The 22,798-nt window shown below is 43.6% G+C and overlaps 1 protein-coding gene across 1 annotated transcript; it reads right to left on the bottom strand.

The window, feature by feature from the left end:
- Nucleotides 1-7,543: 7,543 nt before the first annotated feature.
- Nucleotides 7,544-11,285, bottom strand: LOC117842443 (uncharacterized). The gene is made up of 2 exons (XM_034722906.2): nt 9,499-11,285; nt 7,544-7,921 (listed from the first exon to the last, which is right to left on the bottom strand). The coding sequence occupies exon 1, from the start codon at nt 11,048-11,050 to the stop codon at nt 9,557-9,559; it is 1,494 nt and encodes a 497-aa protein (XP_034578797.1). The 5' UTR covers nt 11,051-11,285; the 3' UTR covers nt 7,544-7,921; nt 9,499-9,556.
- Between the last annotated feature and the right edge of the window lie 11,513 nt (nt 11,286-22,798).

Here is a 22,798-nt window from a genome sequence, read left to right as displayed (position 1 = left end):
TGTTCACATTAACTACCAACGAGTTCCGAAAATCAATATCACACTAATGACATGTATATACAATTAAAAGAAACTTGTGAAATATACAATTTTTCTAACTATTTAAATTAATTTGTCTAATTTTTCTATAAGTATTTAAACTAATTTGTACTAGTTTTTCTAAGTATTTAAACTAATTTGTAAAATTTTTCTAGGTATATAAACTACTTCATACAAATTTTCCAAGGATTAAATGTAATTTATACAAATTACACATTAAAAATAGGAATAAAAAGGGCGCTTGCGTCAGCAAGAGCCTCAGTTCGAGGCGGGGACTCCCGTACCAGCGGGGCGATTGGACGGCTGGCGTGGGGCGGTGGATCTCACAGAGTGTGGGAGACGAGGCAAGGGAGAAAGGGGCGGATGTCTTAATACCCATCCCCCCACCACCTCCCATTCCTGAGTTGACTTTGCAACTGGGACTAAAGGGCATTTAGTCCCGGTTGCAAATTCAACCTGGGACTAAAGGACCCTTTAGTTCCATTTGCAATTTTCAACCGGGACTAAAGGGTGCTTTTCGAGCGGGAGATGAAAAAGAATCCTTTAGTCCCGGTTGGAATTTGCAACCGGGACTAAAGGCCCCCCTTTTTATTTCCCGTTGCTTTTGCAATTTTAATTTATATATGTTTTAAGTTATTTTGCACTGGTTTTCTTAAAGAAAAATAAAAACTTTACATATTTTGAACATGCAAAAAAATATTAAATTAGCAAGTATATTTAAAATAAGTTTGAATCAGTCATTAATTCTATACTAGTTGATTAAGTTTCTAAAATAATTATTTTAATGCATCACTATCATCAACAAACTTTTCAATTAAATAATTTCAACGCGGAAAAAATGCATTTGATGTATGCGGTTAAGTTAACATTGTTTATATTGATTGAATAAATGGTCACCATAGAGCATTACAGTATAATTCAAAGGTTCTGATGGCCATAGAGCATTACATAAAGGTGCACCATATTTAGTGCATTACAATGTAACGTTGAAAAACTTCTTCTTGACAAAAGTTCCTTGGTCATGATCGCGGTGTAAGTACGGACTTCTTTGGCTAGCATGATGCTTGGGTCAACTTCGACAGCGAATGGAGGCATGCCATCAAACTGATCATAATCATCTAACTGGTCTGTTTTTCCTCAACTCCCATGATTTTTCTTTTACCTTGAAGAACTATATGGTGCTTTGGCTCCCATGGTTTTTCTTTATCTTCTGAATTTTTCTTGGGTTTGCTAGACATGTCCTTCACATAGAAAACTTGATTCACATCATTGGCAAGGATGAATGGTTTATCATTGTATCCAGTCTTGGTCAGGTCCACTATTGTCATTCCATATTGATCTTTCGTTACACCACCTCCAGTTAGCTTCACCCATTGGCAACGAAATAGAGGGATTTTTAGCAATTCGTATTCGAGTTCCCAGATCTCCTCTATGAAACCATAATACGAGTCCTTGCTCCTGTTGCTATCTATGACATGTATGCCGACACCACTATTTTGGTTGATGCTTTTTTGGTCTTGGGCTCTTGTGTAAAATGTATAACCATTTATCTCGTAACCTTGGAATTTCACGATTGTTCTAGAAGGTCCCTGACTAACCAAGCAAGTTGTTCATGAATCAACGAGTTACCCATAAGGTGCTGACGCAACCAAGAGGGAAAAGTATCCATGTGATGATGTATAATCCAGGCATCGGATTTCATCGGGTATTGAGAAAATCTGCTTGTGTTCCTCGATATACGGAGCCACAGAGGATGATTGTTGCAGAACAGTGAAGTATGCTTTATGGAACAGATCAATATCATTGCTCAAACTTTATTTCCTTCCAAGGGTGCCCGTTCCCCGTAGCCTTCCCTCGTGGCATGATGTTAGAACCCCAATCAAATTAATTGAGTCAATAAAATCAACACAAAACTCAATGACCTCCTCTGTTCCACATCCCTTGGTGATTCTTCCTTTTGGACGGGCATGATTATGAACATAGTTTTTTAGACTGACATGAACCTCTCGAAAGGCCACATATTGTGGAGGAATACTAGACCGAGAATAGTAATCTCTTTGACTAGGTAAACCAGGAGGTGCGTCATTATATTGAAGAAGGATGGTGGAAATACCAATTCAAAGCTTACAAGATATTGTACCACATTGTTCGGTAGCTTCAGTAGCTTGGTTGGATCGATTGCCTTCTGCGAAATCACATTGAGAAATGCGCATAGCTTTACGAGCGCCAATCACACATTCTCTGGTAGAATACCTCTCAGTACAACCAGAAGCAACTAGGTCATCAACATGTGGCAGTCATGGGCCTTTAGATTTGTGAACTTCTTTTCTTTCATATTTATTATTCCATTTATATTCAAGGAGTACCCAGACGGAACCTTGATACTATTTATGCATTCAAACATGCTATCTTTATCTTCGTTGCTGAGAGTGTAACTGGCATGACGTAAGTAGTGTTGTTCATTATCTCTCTTTTCTGGATATAGATCATCTCATTGCTTCATGCGTTTCAGGTCCTATCATGCTTCCAATGTATCTATTCAAAATCCCTCTCTCGCTTTTGGCTAAAATTAGAACCTAAACCTATCACCCCAGGTTGTAATTGAAATTGCTTCATCTCAATTAATGAGAGCGAACGATACCGGTGCAACCAAAATTAATGTAGTCGGAAATCCTTTCGACTTGCAAAAGTTTTTGAGGCTTTAAAACTCCTCTAAAATATATTTGAACTCATTGCTAGCTCTAAGTTAATTTTTAATTTTTAAAATTAGAGGAGGATTAAGCTTCTAAACATGGTTTGGAGGGTTTATGAGCTTCATAAACATTAATGGCTTAATTTACGATCACGGAAACAATCATGGTGGAACTCTCACCTATCACACATGCATAAAGAAACAAAGAGTGGCCTGCCATACTTGTTTGTTGCAGCTCAAAGGATAAGGCATTGAGCGAAATTGAGAAAACAACAAGGCTATAACACATAGGTGCATGATTTTCAATAAGGTGACAACACAAAGGAGTGGAGGAGATTGATTTGTAGGTTCCCTTCACGTGAAGACCTAAAAATTCAATGCTATGATGGACAAGCAATCATGTGAAGAAATAAGACAAGCAAAGAAGGAGGGAAGGCACCAGGCCGAGATCGGCCTAGTGAACCTAAGGCTGATCGGCCTGAGCTCTTTTTAAGCCTCCCGATGTCCCCCTTTGGTAGGTAACCCCCGCTCTCACTTGTTCATCTTATTTTTTATCCAGCACACCAAGGACACCTCTGAATAGCCTCTGAAAATTTTGAAACAAACGGGTGACGCCAAACCATCTAGAAGCAAGCTTCAAGAGTAACAATTGCAAATCAAAAATCGAAGATGATTCAAGTGCTCTTGAGATGAACTTGATTGATCTCACACTCAAAGCTAGAGTCACACACCTCAAATCCTTCTCTCACCCAAGCCCTAGCTCAAAACTCTCAAAGATTTAGCTCAAGGAGGGAGTGGGAAGGAGTATTGAATGCTCTTGGAGGTGTTTGTTTCAGGTTAGGTCAGCAACAAATGAAGAGGGGGCTGAGGGGTACAAATACCCGAGCCCCAAAAACTAGCCGTTGCTATACTGTTAAGTGATTGTCGGATCTTCCAACATAGGGTCGGAAGTTCCAACCCTGTTCAAATAAATCTGCTCAGCACCCCCCTATTGGAAGTTACTAGGAAATTCTGGCATTTGTCGAAACTTCCGACACCTAGTCGGAACTTCCGACGGATGCAAAAACTATGAGAAACTACATATGCATGTGTGTGATTAAGGTGTCTCTCATAGGTGGTTAGTATCACAAATGAGCACTTTGACATCTTCAAGTCAACAAGCCGCATCCCCCTTTATAGTACGGTGTTCCTATACTCAAATTCAAAATTAGAAAATGATAAACGATCTTCTCTTAAGCTCCAACACCGTTCTTCAACAAATTTGGGGTACTTTCTTGCATATTTTTATTTCTTTGGCTTTGAGCCTATCAATTTCTCAATAAAATCATTAGTTCCTTAATTATGCATGTCATCAATACCAAAACTCACTTAGAGGGTCAAGATGCATTTTCAATAAGCAATTGTTTGGTGATTGGGATAAAAATTTTAATAACTTGTATAGCTTCAAGGTTGAGATAGAAAAGGAATGTCCCGGTAGTTTGTAGTAATTGATCATCACAAAATCCAGGAAAAGGTAAGGTTTAATAGAGTTTTTTTTTTGCTATGAAACCATGCATAGATGGGTTCTTGAAGGGCTGTAGGCCATACTTGTCAATAGATAGTACCTTCTTGATAGGAAAGTCCAGAGGCAAATTGGTATGTGCATGTGTTGTAGATGGTCATAACTGGATGTATCCAGTTGCTTTTGGAATGATTTACTCTGAAACTAGTGAGAACTGGATCTTGTTTTTGCAAAGACTTAGAGATGCCATAGGAACACCACCTGGTCTAGCAATTTGTACAGATGTTGGACAACTTGTGATGGCTGGAGTGCAACAAGTGTTCCCAAAAGCTGAACAAAGGAAGTGCATGTTCCATTTGGTGTCTAACTTCAAGAAAAGGTACAATGGGAAGGGTTTGATGACCATCTATGGGCAGCAGCTTATTCATGGTCTCCATACTTCTTTGTGAAGCATTGGCACGCAATGGATGCAGCTAGACCAGATGTAATGGAGTATATAAAGAAATATCATACAAGGATATGGACAAGAAGCCAATTCTTAACCCATTGCAAGGTGGATTATGTCACCAATAATCTGGTAGAGAGTTGCAATAACTGGATAAAGAAGTTCAAGGCCTTGAACTTGGATGATCTCATGGACAAGCTCAGGAAACTTCTTATGAAGAAGTGGGATACAAGGAGGACGGTCTCAAGAAAGTTTATAGGACTTATTTTGCCCTACATCAAGAAGAAGTTGAAGGAGGAGAGCTTCAATTTGGAAATGGATGTCCATAGGTGCTCAGATGATGTAGCAGAAGTGTGTGTCAAGGGCAGCAATGGATTCAAGTGCGTGGTCAACCTACAAGAGAGAACATGTTCATGTAGAAAATTTCAAGTCTTAGGCATTCCATGTAAACATGCTATTGCTTTCATCACTTCCATGGAAGAACCTTTGGAGAAGTATGTAGACCTATACTATTCAGTTGAGAAATTTAGGGCTGCATATGAGAATCTTATCCCTGCTTTGAATGACAAGTCTTAATGGCAGAAATCTGATCATGATTTCTTCATGCATCCACCGCTTCTAAAGCCCACAACTAGTAGAAGAAAGAATCAGAGGTTCAAAGGGAGTTCTGAGAGCAATAGCAGCATGTAACACCCCGTCCTCCAAAGCCGCACCGCCCAACCCTTCTGAGGGGCGAGCACGCGTACACATAGCACCCTGCTTACACTTTCGTCCTCGCTTCGTGTAAAAGGGTTAACCCGAAGGTGCTATGGCTGGTTGACGAAGGCTTATAAGTTGGCTCCACCCTTACTAAACTAGCAATGTGGTACTAAACATGTGCACCTGCGCTAATGGGCCACACTAGGCCAACCAAATTGGACCGGGTGTCACATTCACCCCCCTCAAAGAACCCGACGTCCTCGTCGGTCCAACTCACCCACGCATGGGCAAATGTCCAGGAACGTTCCCTCTAAGCGCACGACCGTACATCCAGTGCCGGCGCAATATGCCATGCCGTGTGTCCCATCTCAGGCCCACACACGCCATGCGCCATATGCCCGCATACTGACCCGTACGTGCAACCGCAAGGGTCGGCTCTGATACCATTTGTAACACCCCATCCTCCAAAGCCGCACCGCCCAACCCTTCTGAGGGGCGAGCACGCGTACACATAGCACCCTGCTTACACTTTCGTCCTCGCTTCGTGTAAAAGGGTTAACCCGAAGGTGCTATGGCTGGTTGACGAAGGCTTATAAGTTGGCTCCACCCTTACTAAACTAGCAATGTGGTACTAAACATGTGCACCTGCGCTAATGGGCCACACTGGGCCAACCAAATTGGACCGGGTGTCACACAGCACAACACGCAAGAAATGGCAACATAGATGTGAAGTTTGCCAAGGTTTTGGACAATATTGGCACACATGCAAAGATGGTGACCCGGCTAATATAGCAGCCCTGCTAGCTGAGAGGTACTATGATATGTATTTACTAACATTTGTACTTGTAATATATATATAGTTATACTAATATTTGTACTATATTGCTCATGCTGGGATCCACCAAAGAAGAAAAAGAAGCAAAGCCATGAAACTGTCCATGACAGTTAAGAGATGAGTGTTGTACCTGCAGGCTCCACTTCCTCAAGGCCAACTCCAATTTATTTTCCTCCTAGGCAAGCATCTATTCACATATATTATACTTATCTTAAAATATTGTTATTGCAAGTCACATATATTGCAATCTGTGATGCAGCCAAACGTGCTCAAATACTCTCAGTTCTGGAAAAACTCATAAGTAAGTTCAGTTTTAATGTGTCATATAAAATCTCAACATATTCATATTCTAGCTTCTCAAAACAAGAAAATGAATGTGCATGTCAGGATGTGACTCTAGCCAAGCTAAGGCGCTCTCCATTCAGTACCCTTCTTGTGAAGCAAGTGCACAAACAACTTCTACCTCAAAACCTACAAAGAAGAGAAAGGGAGGAGGGAAGGAACAAGGAAAGGCAAAAGCAACCAAGACAAAGGCTACAATGGAGTCAAAGAAGCAAGAACTGGGGCCACCACATAGTCCTGCCATGTGCACCGAAAGCAAGACTTCTACTCCTGATAGCCCTGCAATGGGCACTAGAAGCAAAAGAAAGATCATGGAATGAATGCCATGTTATCTTGGCATATTTTGCTTATTTTGTGGGATGCAAAAGCATGATGTGCATACTGAAACCTGTAGGTGTTGTGCTCCAAACTATGGGCTGTGTGATGTGTGATCAGAAACTGAAACTCAATTCACCTTGCTTGGGAGAACACACCTGTAATGGTATGTTTGCTATTTTTTTATTTCGCTAGCATGTGGATGGCAACCTGTGTTATGTTGAACTTATGTTATGGTTTGTGTGATGAATCTATAAGGCTTTATATGTTGAACTTATGTCATGTCTCTCTTATATATGTTGGATTTGTTTTGTATACACATATCTACATGTTTTTATCATGATTTATAATAACGTTCAAATAATGATATATTGCATGTTCAACTTCACTGACTTATGCAATGGCATGCAAGGGATGGGTCAAATTTCACTGACTTATGCAATGGCATGCAAGGGATGTGTCAAATTTCATTACATTCTCATGATAGGGCAAAGTTGTCTTTTCCGCTCAACATAACATGAACTTAACGGTTCGTCGACGGAAATGGCGGTGAAGGGAATGAAAAATTGATGTAGTGGCAGTGAAGGGAACTGAAAAATTTTAATGGCAACGAGGGAAGTGGTATAATTTTCAGTGGCATTGAGGGAATTCTCTCATTTTTATAAGGCTTTCCCGTGCACTCCAATCTCCATAATTAATTTCGAGTATTATTAACTTCTACTACATCATACTTTTTTTTTGCAATAAAATCTGTAATCACACGAAACTACATTCAAATATGAAACAAGTGATGCCATTTTTATCTCAAAACCTACATATCTTTGGACTCGTTATTATTAGTCCACTAGTCCACAATGAGCTGAGGACAGATGGAGTTGGGTATTTCTCTTTTGATCTGCCTTGGATGGAGCCGTACGTCATTCCTTTAGTGTTATTTCTCTAGATGAACACCGCCGTGAGAAATCTCTTGCGTTACAATCTCATCGTCAGTTCCATCACCGGTGTTGTTCTGCTACTACTGAGCATTCTCCGTCCCGCGCCGCATCACCGTACCTGGACCAAAAAGAAGAAATGCGTATGGGCTACTGTGACTCTGCAGGTTACCTTCCAGCACAAAGCTTCGTACGATGGAGCTCAATCTTTAATTACCTTAGTATTTATCCTTGTATATATATGTTCTTTGGTCAATTTACTTATATATGAAAACTCGATGTATATTGAACATCTATAAATGAAATCAGTAGCTAGACGCTGACCACGGAAAAACTAGCCTTCAAGCCCCGGAGATCCTTCGTACCGGTTGGTGTTACCACCTCGTATTGATGCTCCTCTAGACTTTAGCACCACCAACCGGTAAAAGTTTCTCAACGGATGAATTCAAAAGAAAAGCATCTTTTACCAAAGTTAGATCTACTGTGTAGATCAGATGGCAGAACATGTAACCAGATTTCCTAATGCCCACTTATATGTGATCTTCGTCCGACATTAGGCATGGGTTCTCGATCAACCTTGGTGCTTTTGCCTAATAATAGCTTAGCAGATCTATAAAGCAACTCATGAAGAAAAATGTACTTGAGCTATCAGGTGGAGGAAAAGTACTCTTACATGTCCTGCAACAATCGCCTTGACATAGACATACATTCTCATATCCTTGTGTGTGCACAAATAGTATGTCAAAGTTTCACGGATTTCCTTTGTTAGGTACTGTATATGAAAATTTATACCATTTTGACAAATTTATTTGTTGAATCGAAAAAACTGTAACACCAAAAAATATACTATTCATACTAACTGTAAGTTGTAAGAGAGAACTTTGTAAGTTTTATACATAAATAGTTCGTCTTGTCCAATAGAATTTTCTGATAGACTATAAAAAGAGTTTTCTTAATAACATTTTAATGCTGTTGTAGGAACTTACCTGCAAAAACATTTCCTCACAGCTTATCAATAAAACTCTTCTAGAGAATTCCTCTTGAAAACTTACATATTAAACTTCTCTGATAAAGTTTACATAAAACTTTGTACCAAACTTCATGGTAGAAAACTTAATTATCTGCAGAAATTTTCTATAGAACTCTTCTTTAGGACTTCTTATGTAGCAACCCCAACTCGACAACAGCAACATGCCCATACCATCACATTTAGGTTTTGCTTCAACTCTACCACAGATTAATTTGAAGTCCTATTGGCAACAAATTCAGTTCTTCTTGAATTCAAACTTATTTGACCGAATCTGATTCCACGTTATCTTAGGACCAATGACTGCAGATAACCCAACCATACAGATCAAGTGTAATTCTTCTTTCTCCCTCTCATATTTGCAATTTTTGGGTGAATCAATGGTCCAAAACTGACAATAACCAGTTAGGATGTGGAAAAGGGTTGGGTAAGATGCAAAAACCATGCTAGTTCTCGGGCTAAAACTTCACTTCCAATGTTTACTTTTTCTAACTGAAAACAGCAAGTAAATCAAAAGAGATCAAGATTTGATTGCATTATATGCTCCAAGAACATTTAGTTCAGTATCACATAAGGCAATGAACAGCAGTCACAATTATCTCAAAATCACAAGAAAATGGTAAGTATGAATCCTAGGGAAAGATAATGACTAAGGTCAGTAAAATACATACATAGCATTCTATGCCTCCATGGTGTATCAAATCTCCACTGGCACTTTGTGGTCATAGTTTAATCTTCCGTCGACCGAGTATTGACAAGAGCCTGTTGTATCTTATCAGCAACAATCCTTGCAACGATTTCTGGAGAGAACCTCTCCATCATGTCCTCCCTTGCCTTCTTCCCTTTACTCCTTGCCTCCTCTCTATCACCAAAGACATGTCTCATTAAAGCCCTCAGATGATCAACTGATGGCTCCGCACATAGGTGGCCCTTAAATGGTCCTTCTGTGACCTCAGTCAGCCTGTCCACGTTCAATGGGTACCCATTCTCCTCAGTCAGATACTCTGTTGGGCCTGACCAATTCGTCACAATCACTGGCAGAGCCATGGCCATGGCTTCAACCACCGGTCTACCCCACCCCTCGCCACGGGTTGGCAGAACAAATGCATCTGCAGCTTTGTACAAACTTGGAAGTGCTGACTGAGGGACATGCACATCAATAACACGGATTTCAGCCCATCCTTCCACTGGCTCATTAATGCTTGATTCTTTCACAAATCTGCGGATTTTCCCAATGAAGTTTGTGTCAGAGTGGTAGGCACTAATTAGGAGGTAGAGTACCACATCATCAGCTCCAGAGAACTCCTGCAAGAATGCTCTCAGCAGCACATCCCAGCCCTTCCTCTGCTCCCATTTGAACACACTAAGAAACACAAAGCCTCTGCTTTTGGGGTCACCATGTTCCAATATGGAACCTTCAGGCACCATGACAGGCACACCAATCGGCAGAGGAAGCGCTGCATGCTTTGCTGGATCAAAGAACTCGACATCCACCGCCTGCACCACCTTGACAACCTTGGCAGGATCCACGCCGCTCTTCACAAATGTTGACACGTGAAAGTCCGTCGGCACCCAGACAGCGTCCATCTGATTGCACCGCCTAACGTGCTCCGGCGAGACGCGGTCAGTCTCGAACATAGTCCGGCCAATGACGAACGCCGGCTCGTGGTACCCGGTAGGCGGGCAGGGCAGGGCCTCGTACATCGGCGGATACCACGCGCCGGGCTCGCTGTGGCAGACGACCACGGCGCGCCCGAGCTCACAACGCGCGGCGGCGAGCCTGTACGCCAGATTCTTGGACGGCTCCGGTAGGCCAATCCAGAACTCCGGCGACTCAAGGTCGCCGTGGTGGGCGATGGCGAGCGTGAAGTTCTTGCCCGCCCAGGCGTCAGCGTGCGCGTCAAGCGCGGCGACGTAGGACCAGGCCTCGGAGCAGTACCCGCCGCCGGAGGCGAATGGGGCCATCCATAGAACACATGGTGGGCGTCCCGCATCGGGGGAGAGGTCGACCGCGGGACGAGGCGCTGCTGGGCGGAGAACGGAGGGCTTAGGACCGAGGAGAACGCGGAGGAAGCGGCGGGGTAGCGGGTTGGTGGACGCGCCCAGGAGGAGGGCGACGGCGACCGCGAGAAGTGGCGGCGCCAGGAAGAGGAGAACACGGCGGCGGTTGTTGTTGGGTTTTGGGTCTGGTTGGGCTGTTTGGGTCGGTGGTGGACCTGGCATGGTGGCCGGCTGCGAATCTGGGTAGCGGCGAGCTTAATCGTCGGTGACGGCGAGATAATCTAGAGATCAGCCGGCGGCGAGACGCACCGACGTGCGTGGGACGGTGGGAGTGAGAAGACAGAAGGGGGCTTAATGGAATTAAGGTCCATGTCTGGTTCTTGCTAATAAAAGCCTAAGGAAAGAGCTTAATTTGATTTGAGCTACTTTTTAAACCTAAAAAGGAGTTGGTTTTCGTACATGAATGCGTGTTCAAAGAACAGTGCTGAACTTAAGAAAAATATTCCAATTACACGACAAAAAATTGAATCAGAGTTAGAGCATGTTTGTTTCTACACCACCGACTTGTCACGCCACAGCCCTAGCCCACATGTGTGGCTGTTATGTAAAAAAGCTAGTCAGGACTTGCTTGATTAAGGATAGTCCCAAACCCAAGTGTCCATAGATAGTGTCCAGACCATCAGCAAGATATCATCTCTTTAACTATACCCTCCAACTTACATTTTTTACGGTTTCTTAATATAGGTACGTAATAAATTCATCAGTTCTCTCGTTTACATCATCAGTACCCAGCAGCGTACAGCCTCGACGCGCCGACGGCAGCGAGGGCGAGGACGAGGGCTAGGGCGAGGCCGAGCAGCTTCGGAGAGCTGGAGCCGCGGCGCTCAGCAATCTGGGATCTCGCTTGGGCTGCGTGGTCGGGCTGCGGAGGAGTGCGCACAAGGCGCTGAGGCACAGGCGGCAGCATCAGCATCGAGCTGGTTAAGGCTCCGTTCGGTTACCTCGGAATGGGCCATTCCAGGTGGATCGTAGCGGACTGTTTCAAAAACAGGCCCATGATGAAATCACCATTCAGTTTAGGCTGGCCCGGAATGGAAATAGGACCGGCTTGGCATCTCCGCACACTCCAAGGCCCGGTTTCAATCCCCATCGCCTGGGCATTTTTTATTTTTATATTTTTTATTTTACAAATTTGTAGAAATAAATAAGCCGTCCAAAAAATTGTAGAAATGGACCCCTACCACCGGATCAAACAGTGGTAAACGGCTACCGCCATGTCAAACGGCAGTAAGAGAAGTTACCGCCGGGTGAAACGGCGGTAGCTTTGCGCGTGCGCTACGTTGGCTGCCAAATCCTGATTCGGCGGGCAGCACAGGGGTTGCTGGCGCGCGTGGGCCGAGGTTGTTTCTGTCGGATGGCTTAGCAATATCCTGTTTTTGCCGGATAAGGGGGCGGTAACAGGCGCCGCCGATTCAAACGGCGGGAGCGGGATTGTTACCGCCGCCTGATTCGACGGTAACTGGCCCGCGCCTTTAAAAGCTGCGAAGCGGTCGAGGCGGGGCGTGCGCTAGTGTTTCTGGAGGAAGTAGAGGGAGGCGTGCGCTGGTGTTTCTGGAGGAAGCGGAGGGAGTCGAGAGGAAGGGAGAGAAGAGGATGAAAGGGAGGGAGGAGAAGAGAAAGAAAGGGAGGGGCAGAGGAGAGGAGAGGAGGGGAGTAGGGTGTAGATTGAAATCCGAATCTTCACTTCATTTGAGGTATTATTATAAATCCCCTAGTTTAGCTTAACTCGTACTTGGTAGATGTAATAGTTGATGTGGTAGCTATATAAATGGTGTAGTGTTAAGTAGTAGATGAAATCTAGGTGTTTATATGAGACATAGAAAAATATAGGTTTGTCAGTATAGTGGATTTAGCTTAATTATTTATGTTGTAGTAAAATTAGTTTGTTGATTTATTTAGATAAATTTAAGATGAATATTATTTGCAATGCACGAGTTATATTTTATATAGGTATTTAGAATGTAGGTGTTTTAGGGGTCAGTTGAAATTATTATTAGTTATAATTTTTTTCATGTTATGCATATCTTTATATAGTTTTTTAGAATGCAGGGGTGTTTAGGGTTAGTTAAATTTAGTAATATTTAGTAATGCTCTCTGTTAATATCGTGTATATTGATAGGGTAAACTAAAATTAATTTGTTCGTATATTTAGATAACTTTAGAATTGTTATTATTGGCAATGCTCGAGTTAGATGTTTCTATTATTGTTGAAATGCAGGTGCTGTTGGTTAGTTAAATAAAGAACATGAGAGAGTAATAATATCTGTTCATGTCGTGTATATTGACAGGAATGTCGGAAAGTTTAATTTTCCAAGTGTGGTCGGGGGGAGGTTAGATATGGTCCAGAAGGGATAGATTTGTCTGAATTTCAGTCGTTCTGCAAACAATTACCAAGAGCAAGAGAGAGGACTTGGGCTTCAATATGCAACTGGCTATTTAAGGCTTTCAATCTTGATAGAGATCAAGTTGAGCTGTCTGTTAGGGCTGTAGTGAGGTTACAGCCTGACATAATATTTTGGGAGTTGATGCCGCTTGAAGAAACCCAGAACTGGAGGGCCTATGTAAATGGTTGTACTAAGCGCGGTTTACCGCTAATATTGTTTGTTGAAGTGTTTCAGAAGATTGGGTGTAGCAGTCAGATGCAAGAAGTGGGAGGTGGGGAAGTTAGAGGTGAGGAAGGTGTGGAGAGTAATGATGGGCAAACTGAAGAAGATAATGAAGATGGGGTAGGAGAAAGAGATGCAGAGGATGAAAATGCACCCCGTGAGCCAAATGATGAGGCTGATGAGGGGGAAGACATCCCTCAGTTAGTTGAGCAGGTAGAGGGGGAAGGAGAAGAGGACCATGGTGCCATGGATGATGACTCGTCGGATGAGGATAATGCTAATCCTGTCTCGAGGAACTGGTCAACTTCTAACCATTCCAACCTACAAGTCAATGAAGGGGAAAATGTCCCTTGGAAGTACAGGGAGAATGAGATTTGTGTGGGTACTTTGTATCCTAGTGGGGATGAGGTGAAGGCAGCTGTGAAGCGATAGTTCACTTTATCTTTGCAACAGCAGTTTAGGGTCGTGAAGAGCAACCCAACAGTGTATGATGTGTGTTGTATTAGAAGTAATTGCCCATTTAGGGTGCACACATACAAGGGGAAGTGGAAGGATTACTGGAAGGTGACTAGAGTATTGGAGCACCAATGCTCGCTGGATGAATTGGAAGTACTACACCGCAACCTCACTGCTGATTTTGTTGCTCAATACATGTATCCTCATATAGTGGAGAATTCTAGCTACGAACCCAAGTCGATTGTTTGTACCATAGAGGAGAAGTTCAAGTAAAAGATTAGCTAACACAAAGCTTACCGAGCTAAGCAGAAGGTGTTGGAGATGAAGTGGGATACATACGAAGCATCGTATAATAACCTCCCTACCATGTTGCCATCATTCTTGGCCTTGGGTCCTTGCATTGAGACTTTTCAACGATGTCGCCTAATCATTTGCATTGATGGCACATTTTTTACTTGAAGGTATAAAGGCACAATCTTGACAGCTATTGGGTCCGACGGAAACAAGCAGGTGTTGCCGCTGACGAACGCCTTTGTGGAGAAAGAGCCTGGAGATAGTTGGTATTGGTTCCTAGAGAGGGTTAAGCAGATGATTGTGAAGGACATGGAGCATGTTTGTGTAATTCATGATTGGTACAAAGGCATTCTACAAGCAATAAATGACCTACAGAATGGTAGTGTGGAGTGTTTCAGGATGGCGCAGTGGTCGGACTTGAAGGGTAGGTGGTGCATGAGGCATATCGGGGCAAACTTCCATAGTCAATTCAAAAACAAGACCCTTATGAAAATGTTTAAACAACTATGTACCCAAAATCAGGAGAGGAAATTCCATCTACTGTGGAATAAACTTGATGAGCTTACAAAGAAACAATCCGAAGACCTAGGCAAGAGGTCGGTAAACAGCGAGGCCGACCACCCTGTGTCTCTGGAGGATGTTGGACTGGATGGTCCAAATATCAGGCGAAGACAGGGTAGGTCCATTAAGACATTCTCATAGTGGATTAAGCATGAGCCGAAGGAAAAGTAAGCATTAATCTATGATGAGGGAGGTGCTAGGTGGAGTATAATGACTACAAACCTAGCTGAGGTGTACAACTGGGTCCTGCGTGGTGTTAGGGGACTGCCCCTTGTTGGTATCGTGGAATTTTTCTTATACCGCACCATGAAGTACTTCAGCGAACGGTACGCGGTGGCAAATAACTCAATAGTCGATAATCACAAAATTTATTGATACAAGATGACTGAGTACATGGAGGAGGCGATTAAAAAGACTCATAAGCATCGTGTTAATGAAGTGGGTGCCGTTGAACGCCAGTTCGAGGTTTTTTGTAGTGACAAAGGTCAATTGGGAGGGAGGCGTGAGAAGCACACACAGGAGTGCATCCTTACTAATGAAGGATGTGTTTGCTCATGCCAGAAGCCATGACTGCTTCACAGGCCTTGCACCCATGTCATTGCTACATGCAATGAGGCAGGGGGACTTAAACCTTGTCAGTTCATACCACATTACTTCCTGAAGGAAACTATATGGACCACTTGAAGGAATGAGGTTTATGATATCGTTTACTAGGAAACTTCATAAATAATCCTGCTAACGCCGTGCGTTACGTTTCTGATCCTAATCCAGACATGTTTCAAGGGGTCGGACGACGCAAGAATAGACGCATCAACATTGATCAATCTGAATCTAATCCTGATGTCCGCTACTGCTTGAAGTGCCATGAAAGAGGTCACACATACAAGAACTACCCTACAATGACATATGGAGGTGGGAGTAATCAAGTTGGACCATCAACAGGTGACGCAAATGCTCCAGCACGTGGTCGGGGTCATCGTGCATGTAGCAACAATGACGGGCTTCTGTGATTCATGTATGCAGCAGTAGTAATGTGTGTTGTATGTTTATGAACTCCTATGTTTTGTCAACTTAGTCATATGTAATTTAATTCGTCATATTTGTTCTATGTCGAGAGACTCCTGTAATTCTTAGATTATGGAATGTAATCTAAGTTGTAATAGTAATAAGTTGTAATAGTAAGATGTTTTAATAATTTTGTATCCTGTAATATTTTATTTATGTTGTGTTTCGAATATCTCATGTCTTGTGTATTCTATTTTATTTATGTTGTATTTGAAATAACTGCAATGTGTTGTAAATTTTATTATTTCGTCTCCATTTCAGTCGTATATATTTCATTCATCACGTACTAATATTCTACATGTTGCAGGCTGTGGCGGAACCACCCAAATTAACCTGACTAAAGTGTACTCAATCTTGCCTCAATGCGAATGGTCACTTTAACCAAGTTAAAATGGTAGTCCGTCGGGTTTCACCCAATAAAACCACTTATCTCAGATCGAAACAAAGCATACTCGCATGAAGATGAGTCCAAAGATTACAACAATCCAGATACATTATTACAGGTCCCACATTAAGTTATTACAAGATGATAGTTCAAATGCATAAAAGTAGAGTTTCAGAGTTCATGTAGCGGAAAATAAAGCGGAAGTCTAGCGTCGATACAGCAATGTCATGGTGAAGCCTGCCATGACATTAGTTACCGCGATCCTCGCCGACCGAGAACGTGTCCCACTCGACAATCCAACCCGTAGGGAGTTGGGACGGTCGAGTCACACTGGCAACCAAGTCAACAACAAAACCTAAAAAATATAGCCACAAGTAAGGCTGAGTATACTAATACTCAACAAGGCTTACCCGTCAGGTGGTAACTACTCCACCGACTCCTAGACATGCAAGGCTTTTTAGTTGAGAGGTTTGTTTTGCCAAAAGCTTCTAAAGTAGGTCCTTACTTTCAAGTTTTAGCACCAAGTTCTAGTTGATTAACCATTCTAGGTAAGCACCTATTCTAAACAAACATGGTGAACAAGCAATTTAGACAAGCATCAATATTATTCATCATACTTGTTCCTCTTCTTACTCAGTGCAGCATAGTTTTCAAGCCGTCTCAAACTGTGAGAGGCAGACAATTCGAATTGAGTTTCTTAACCTTGCAAGGTGAACCTAAACCCACGATATATGCTACTGCCGTATCGGGTTCACATATATCATCCATCCCCATCAATTCGCGGCGTTTGTCCAGAACCCACTTCCCTTGAATACAAGGCCCTATCGGTCCCGGAACATCACCATACCGTGGTTGTACTTGTACCCACATGAGGTCTCATGGGAACTCGGTTCTAGAGAAAGCAGGGTAAAGTTCCACGCCAATTCAATCAGGTACTAGGCTTCCCTATCACATACTAGGTATGAGCTTATTACTTTCAAACACTTGACCACGAACACCGTCACCGTTCGACCTTAGCACATTTATCACTAGACAGATGGGGCGATCCACCAATTCAGAACCAATTGCCCAACCCCGCCCATCATCCTTATGGTTCCAGCATAAGTAAGCAGCCAACTCCTATAACTCGCGAGTGATAGGAAATCACTCGACTTTTACCAAGTCTCTATTTAGCATTGCAACTACTCATCTTAACGTACTAGTATTCAGCAGATAGGTACCAAGGAGCATGCAACTAAGGTTTCAAGCAACTCCTATAAACTTAATGCACAAACATAACTAGCATAAGTAGTGCATAATTTTAGAAACTAGGGTTATGCTCCGGGGCTTGCCTTCTTGCCCTAACTCAGCCTTAGGCTCTTCCGAACCTTGGTTTGGGCCTTGGGTTGCCTCGATCACGTTCAACTCAGCAAGAGGGTATCCTTCTTCACGTTCCGGGCCGAGCTCGTACGTTTTGTCAGCGAGGTTAGCTTCTACACGAGATGCATATGCATAAGATTTCATTTATAATCGTTCATGATGTAGATTGCATTTCGTAAACATTGTAAAAGATCACGGTGCATTACGACCACATTCACCCAGACAAGATATAACATGTAGCATACAGAAGTTAGTGTTTTGCCTAGCGAGACAGATGCATCAGGAGCCTATCAAAAGTGATCTTGCATTTTTATCCATTTTCTTCTATTTATAGTGCAAATAACAAGATTCAACTAGCATTTAAGTATTTTAAATATAAAACCACATGAACATCACCTAGATCAGTAGCACAAGTTTTAGATCTTGAACATGCATGCTACAAGTGAACTAACAAAAGTGGTTTCACAATTTTTAGAGCACTATATGATTGGCTATGCATTTATTGGCTTTTATACAAAATAAAATCTAGTGCTAAAAAGATATCAGCAACATGCATATGAGTATTTTTAAATGAAACTAGACATCACCAGGAACCTAACAAAATAAGTATCATATTTTTAAAAAATTTCTACATTTTTCTATGCCTTTTTGAAGTTAGCTTTTTAATCTAGGAAAATAAACAAAACCGAGATCAACTTTTAAAATAATCCCCAGATCTAAAGATTCTTCGCACACAAGTCCGTGAACTTTTCCCATACCCCCTATCTTCGTTGTTCTTCCCCACACAGATCCTTCATGCACCTGACACATAACACAGAAGCGCGGCACAGCAGGGACTTGGCCTGGCTGGCCACGGCAGGACGGTAAAAGGATGGCGCGCTTAGGGAGCAGGGAGAGGGGTGTCAGGACCACGCCCTGGGCCAGGGGGTGCTCACCAGTGGCGCTGCGACAAGGAGGGGGCGGCGCACAGGAGTTCTCACGGCAACAGAACGTGCGGACGGGGGCTCGCTGTGGGGAGGACCGTCCGGCGAGGGAGGGCGGCCGGGAAGCGGCAAAACGGATGCGCGACATTGAGGGGAAGGTGTGGCTGCGAGGAATCGAGCCAAGGCTCACTCACGGTGATGAATTTCACTGGCAAAGATAGGAAAATTTGGAGCTCGTGGTACTGGTAATGGTGGTTTGGGAGGGGAAGGCTTCCAGGAGAAGCCGGCACCCAGCTTTATAGGAGAGAGCAGCGCGAGGATAAGGATGACACAACACGTGGGCCGTGGATTGGCGATGAGGGGCGGCGCTGGAGGCTGAAGGCCGTGTGGTGGCCATGCCGTGAGGTCGGGGCCCTGCCCAACTAGTGGCGAGGAGGGCGTGGGCATCGTCACGATGGCCAACCGGCGAGGCGGCTTCACGTGGGCATCGTGGTGCTGCCCAACAGCGATCCTTGGTGTGGGCACTGGCCAACCAGTGACGCGGGATGGAGGTGTTGGCCAATGGTGAGCGCACATGTGCAAGCAAAGGAGGAAGAAGACCCTGACTAGTGGGCCCGTGCTTCTTTTTTTAACTAATAAACTTTCTCCACTCATTTGACATAGCTACACTTGTTCAAAACCTTTCCAAAAATACTAGTTAGAAAGATAAAATCACAAAGAATACAATGCAATAGGAATCAACTCAAGATCTACTATGATTTTTATGCAATTAATCAAAACAAAACAGCTAAAATTGAACTTTAAACGAATTTTCAACACAAGCAAACACCTCTGAAAAATTTGGTAAAAATATTGTAAAATCACTAAATTGTATCTAGTGTTTAAATAAAATAACATGAGGCATATTTGTAAAGCAAAAATTGGGGTTTCTTCATAATTTTGAATTTTTAACAATAAACAACAATTATGTGAATTTAACAATGTATAACTTCTACTTAGTTTTTGAACATCTTCTCTTCAAAATCAGAAGAAGTGTTAATAACAAAAGTTGTTTGTTTTGAAATATTCTACAACTTTCCTATTGGCCAAAAGTTGAGTTGTTATACAAAATTTGATTTGCCACTCTTACCCCTTTTAGTGCCTTTAAGGTATTTTCCAACACTTGGTGAATTTGAAAGGTTTTCAAAAGTTGGGATTTGAACTTTCGGTGTGTTTTATACCTTCCCAAACTAAATTGCTGGTTTTTCCTATTTAGCTTCTTTTGGCCCTATTTTGCTTTATTTTGCCCTTTGTGGTATTTTTAGGAAGTTGCTTTGCATTTGAATGTGCAAGCGTCAAAAATTTAGAGTTTAAGTGTGATTTGGTTGCCTAACACTTGAATTACCCTTGCAAAGGTTAACTTAAACTAGGGATGTTACGCAGGTATGGCGGAGGAGCCTGTAGAGGGGTAACAGACCCCCAAGTTACTCGACCCTTCCATGGACGCCGCTCATAGGTCGTTCATGTCAGCCGTACGGGGTGCCAACCTTGGCACACCTCGTGCACATGTCCTGCTTTCGGCGATGCCAATCGACGCTCGATGGATTCCGAGGTAAATTTTACTTAGTTAACTCAATTTCAAATTCTAACATTGTGTTCTTCTAAATAATAAATGTTATCCATGGTACAGGTCACGCGCTGAGGGCTCCTCCCTCTGCGAGATTCTTCTAAATAATAAATGCTATCCATGGTACATGACACCACAATCGCAAGGCACTTGGAGGCTTCCTTACTATGGCTCTTTGGGTGTTTCATGTTCTGCACGTCCCAAGGGAACTCGGTGCCTAAGCACCTCCTTCCTTACGCGAGGGCTATAGCGGAGGCCCCGCTTGATGAGGTTCCACAGTACAGCTGAGGTTCAGCTGTATTGGCGACGACCTACAGGGGGCTTTGCATGGGCTGCTGTAAGGTAAACTCGATGGAGCCCATCTTTCATGGTTGCCCGTTGCTTCTTCAGCTTTGGTCGTACGAGTGCTTCCCGAAAAGTCGGCCACTCATTAACGTGGCACCCTACCCGAATTTTCCTTTCGACCACAATGACGTCGACAAACCCACGATGGGGTCGTTGTGGTGCTTGAGAAAGGTACGGTACTATACCTACAATTACTTTCCGTACTCAATTGATATGTTGCATGCATTCACATTTCGATTACTAAACCTGTTTGTGAAATATTTTTTTGTAGGGATCATGGGTTGGAGTTCAGACGAAGAAATTATACCCAGACTTCGTCAGTCAGTTTGATGCTCTTGTTGACACCGACATCAGGTGGACACCCTACACTGCAGCGGACATCCACGCTCGTGCCTCACATGGGCTATCTTCCTTGTGCCTGCGAGACCGAGAGTAGTGGATGACGAAGAAGCCACTAGTGTACGACATCCACGTCGAGGACTACTCGGTACACCGTGTGATGAGGCAATTCCATCGGTACCAGGGCTCCCAACTTCCTGTTACTCACATCGTCCCGACCAACGTTCACAGGTACACCCCATCTAATCATTTTCCATCTAATAAAGATTTTGTGTTAGTCTAACCCATTGCACGATGCATATGTTAGGTGGACACGTTAGGGTGGTGCTGAGCCAGCGACCCAGTGGGTTCCAAGGATGGTTTCGTACATCGAGATGTGGGAGGCCACTTTGGAGGACTTAGTGCAGGAGGACCGTCTACACTCCGACGATGCTTTCGCAGTGTACCTGCAGTGGTACTTCCTGAGGACACGGACACACGTCATGCATGTTCCCAGGCAAGCACCGATGGAGACCGCACCACTGACACAGACCTACCCATGTTCCAAGGACATGAACTTTGACATTGCGGTACGCTTCTACATCATTTGCTACTCAAACTGCTTTGGATTATGTTGCACTTTGTATGGAATTTGGTGTGCCTAACTTGAGCTATGTAATTGACAACAATAAGACATTATTGCAGCATTTCAGGCGATGGTGAGGACCGGCGTGGAGCACTGCTGGACCATGTCTCCGCAGGAGCACGAGTCCACGTACAAGAGGATAGAGCGCCTCTATACAAGTTTCCTATGGGCCGTCAGCTACCGTGGTGGTGACACTGATGTTCTACTTCCACCACGGGCTGCCTACCCTAGGTCATCTTCAGCACCACCTATGCAGCACCCCGGTTCGTCTTCAGCACCACCTACACAGCACCCCGGTTCATCTACTCCTGCACCCACACATCCGGCGTACCCCGCGTGCATGACAGGCACATGCAGCCCCCCCTGGGGCATGGACTACTCCACGTCCACCATCTTGGGTAGCTGTTGCAGCAGGTCCTTCCACTTATGCGTCGAGTCCGCAATATTTGACACCCACAAATATGTGTTCGTTACTTTGTCATTTTCTATTGACCAATTGTTCTCCAATTGATCGTGCTAACTTATAATTCCGTGACACAGTTCCGTAGTAGTACAAAGGATACAATGCAGCAGGACTGTCTTCACATTCACTCCATGTGGATGACTTAGGTGCGTTATCAATACATACATTCTATGCAATTACAAATATGGAATGAAATTGACAATAACACTTCTTGGTTCGATAACAGCGTACACATGCCGTGGAGGGACTGATGAGGAGTCCATAGAGGACAAGATCCAGAGGACGAGTTCGGCATGGGTGGACTCCTTTTTCAGCTACGACACTGAGGAGATAGGTCCTTCACAATTGGGTGATGCGACAGTGCCTCCGACACAGGGCTACACCCAGGAGTTCACGACACCAACTGCAGACGCACCAGGACATTTTGCTTGCGAGGTTGCCCCTCTGAAACCCTTTACGTACGACCGGCTGGAGACCAGAGCAGCGTAGTGGGCCGCGAGACATGGTCTTGGTGCTGTGCGTCACAAGCGAGGACGCATTTAGTCCATAGGGCCTCCTTTATCTTTTGTAGGCCGGTGCATGTTATGATGTGTACAATGTTGTAGACTCCTTTGTAGACTCCTTTGTAGACTACATTGGGCCTGTTCGCTTCAGCTTATAAGCCGGCTGAAAAGCTGAAACGGCTGATTTGTTGTGAGAGGAAAATACTGTTTGGTGGCTGATAAGCCGGCTGAATAAGCTGAAGCGAACAGGCCCATTATGTAGGCCGGTGCAGAGACTTTGATAGGTAGGTCAGTGCAGGCTATGATGTCCATGCATGTCCTTTTCCTTTTGCCATTGTGGACATGGTCTATGGACCATGTCAGTAGCCTTCTATATATGA

Source organism: Setaria viridis, chromosome 2 (assembly GCF_005286985.2).
Source record: "Setaria viridis chromosome 2, Setaria_viridis_v4.0, whole genome shotgun sequence".
In the NCBI taxonomy this organism is placed as follows: Eukaryota; Viridiplantae; Streptophyta; class Magnoliopsida; order Poales; family Poaceae; genus Setaria; species Setaria viridis.
The sequence above is the reverse complement of the archived record's forward strand: the minus strand, read 5'-3'. Positions and strand labels throughout refer to the sequence as shown.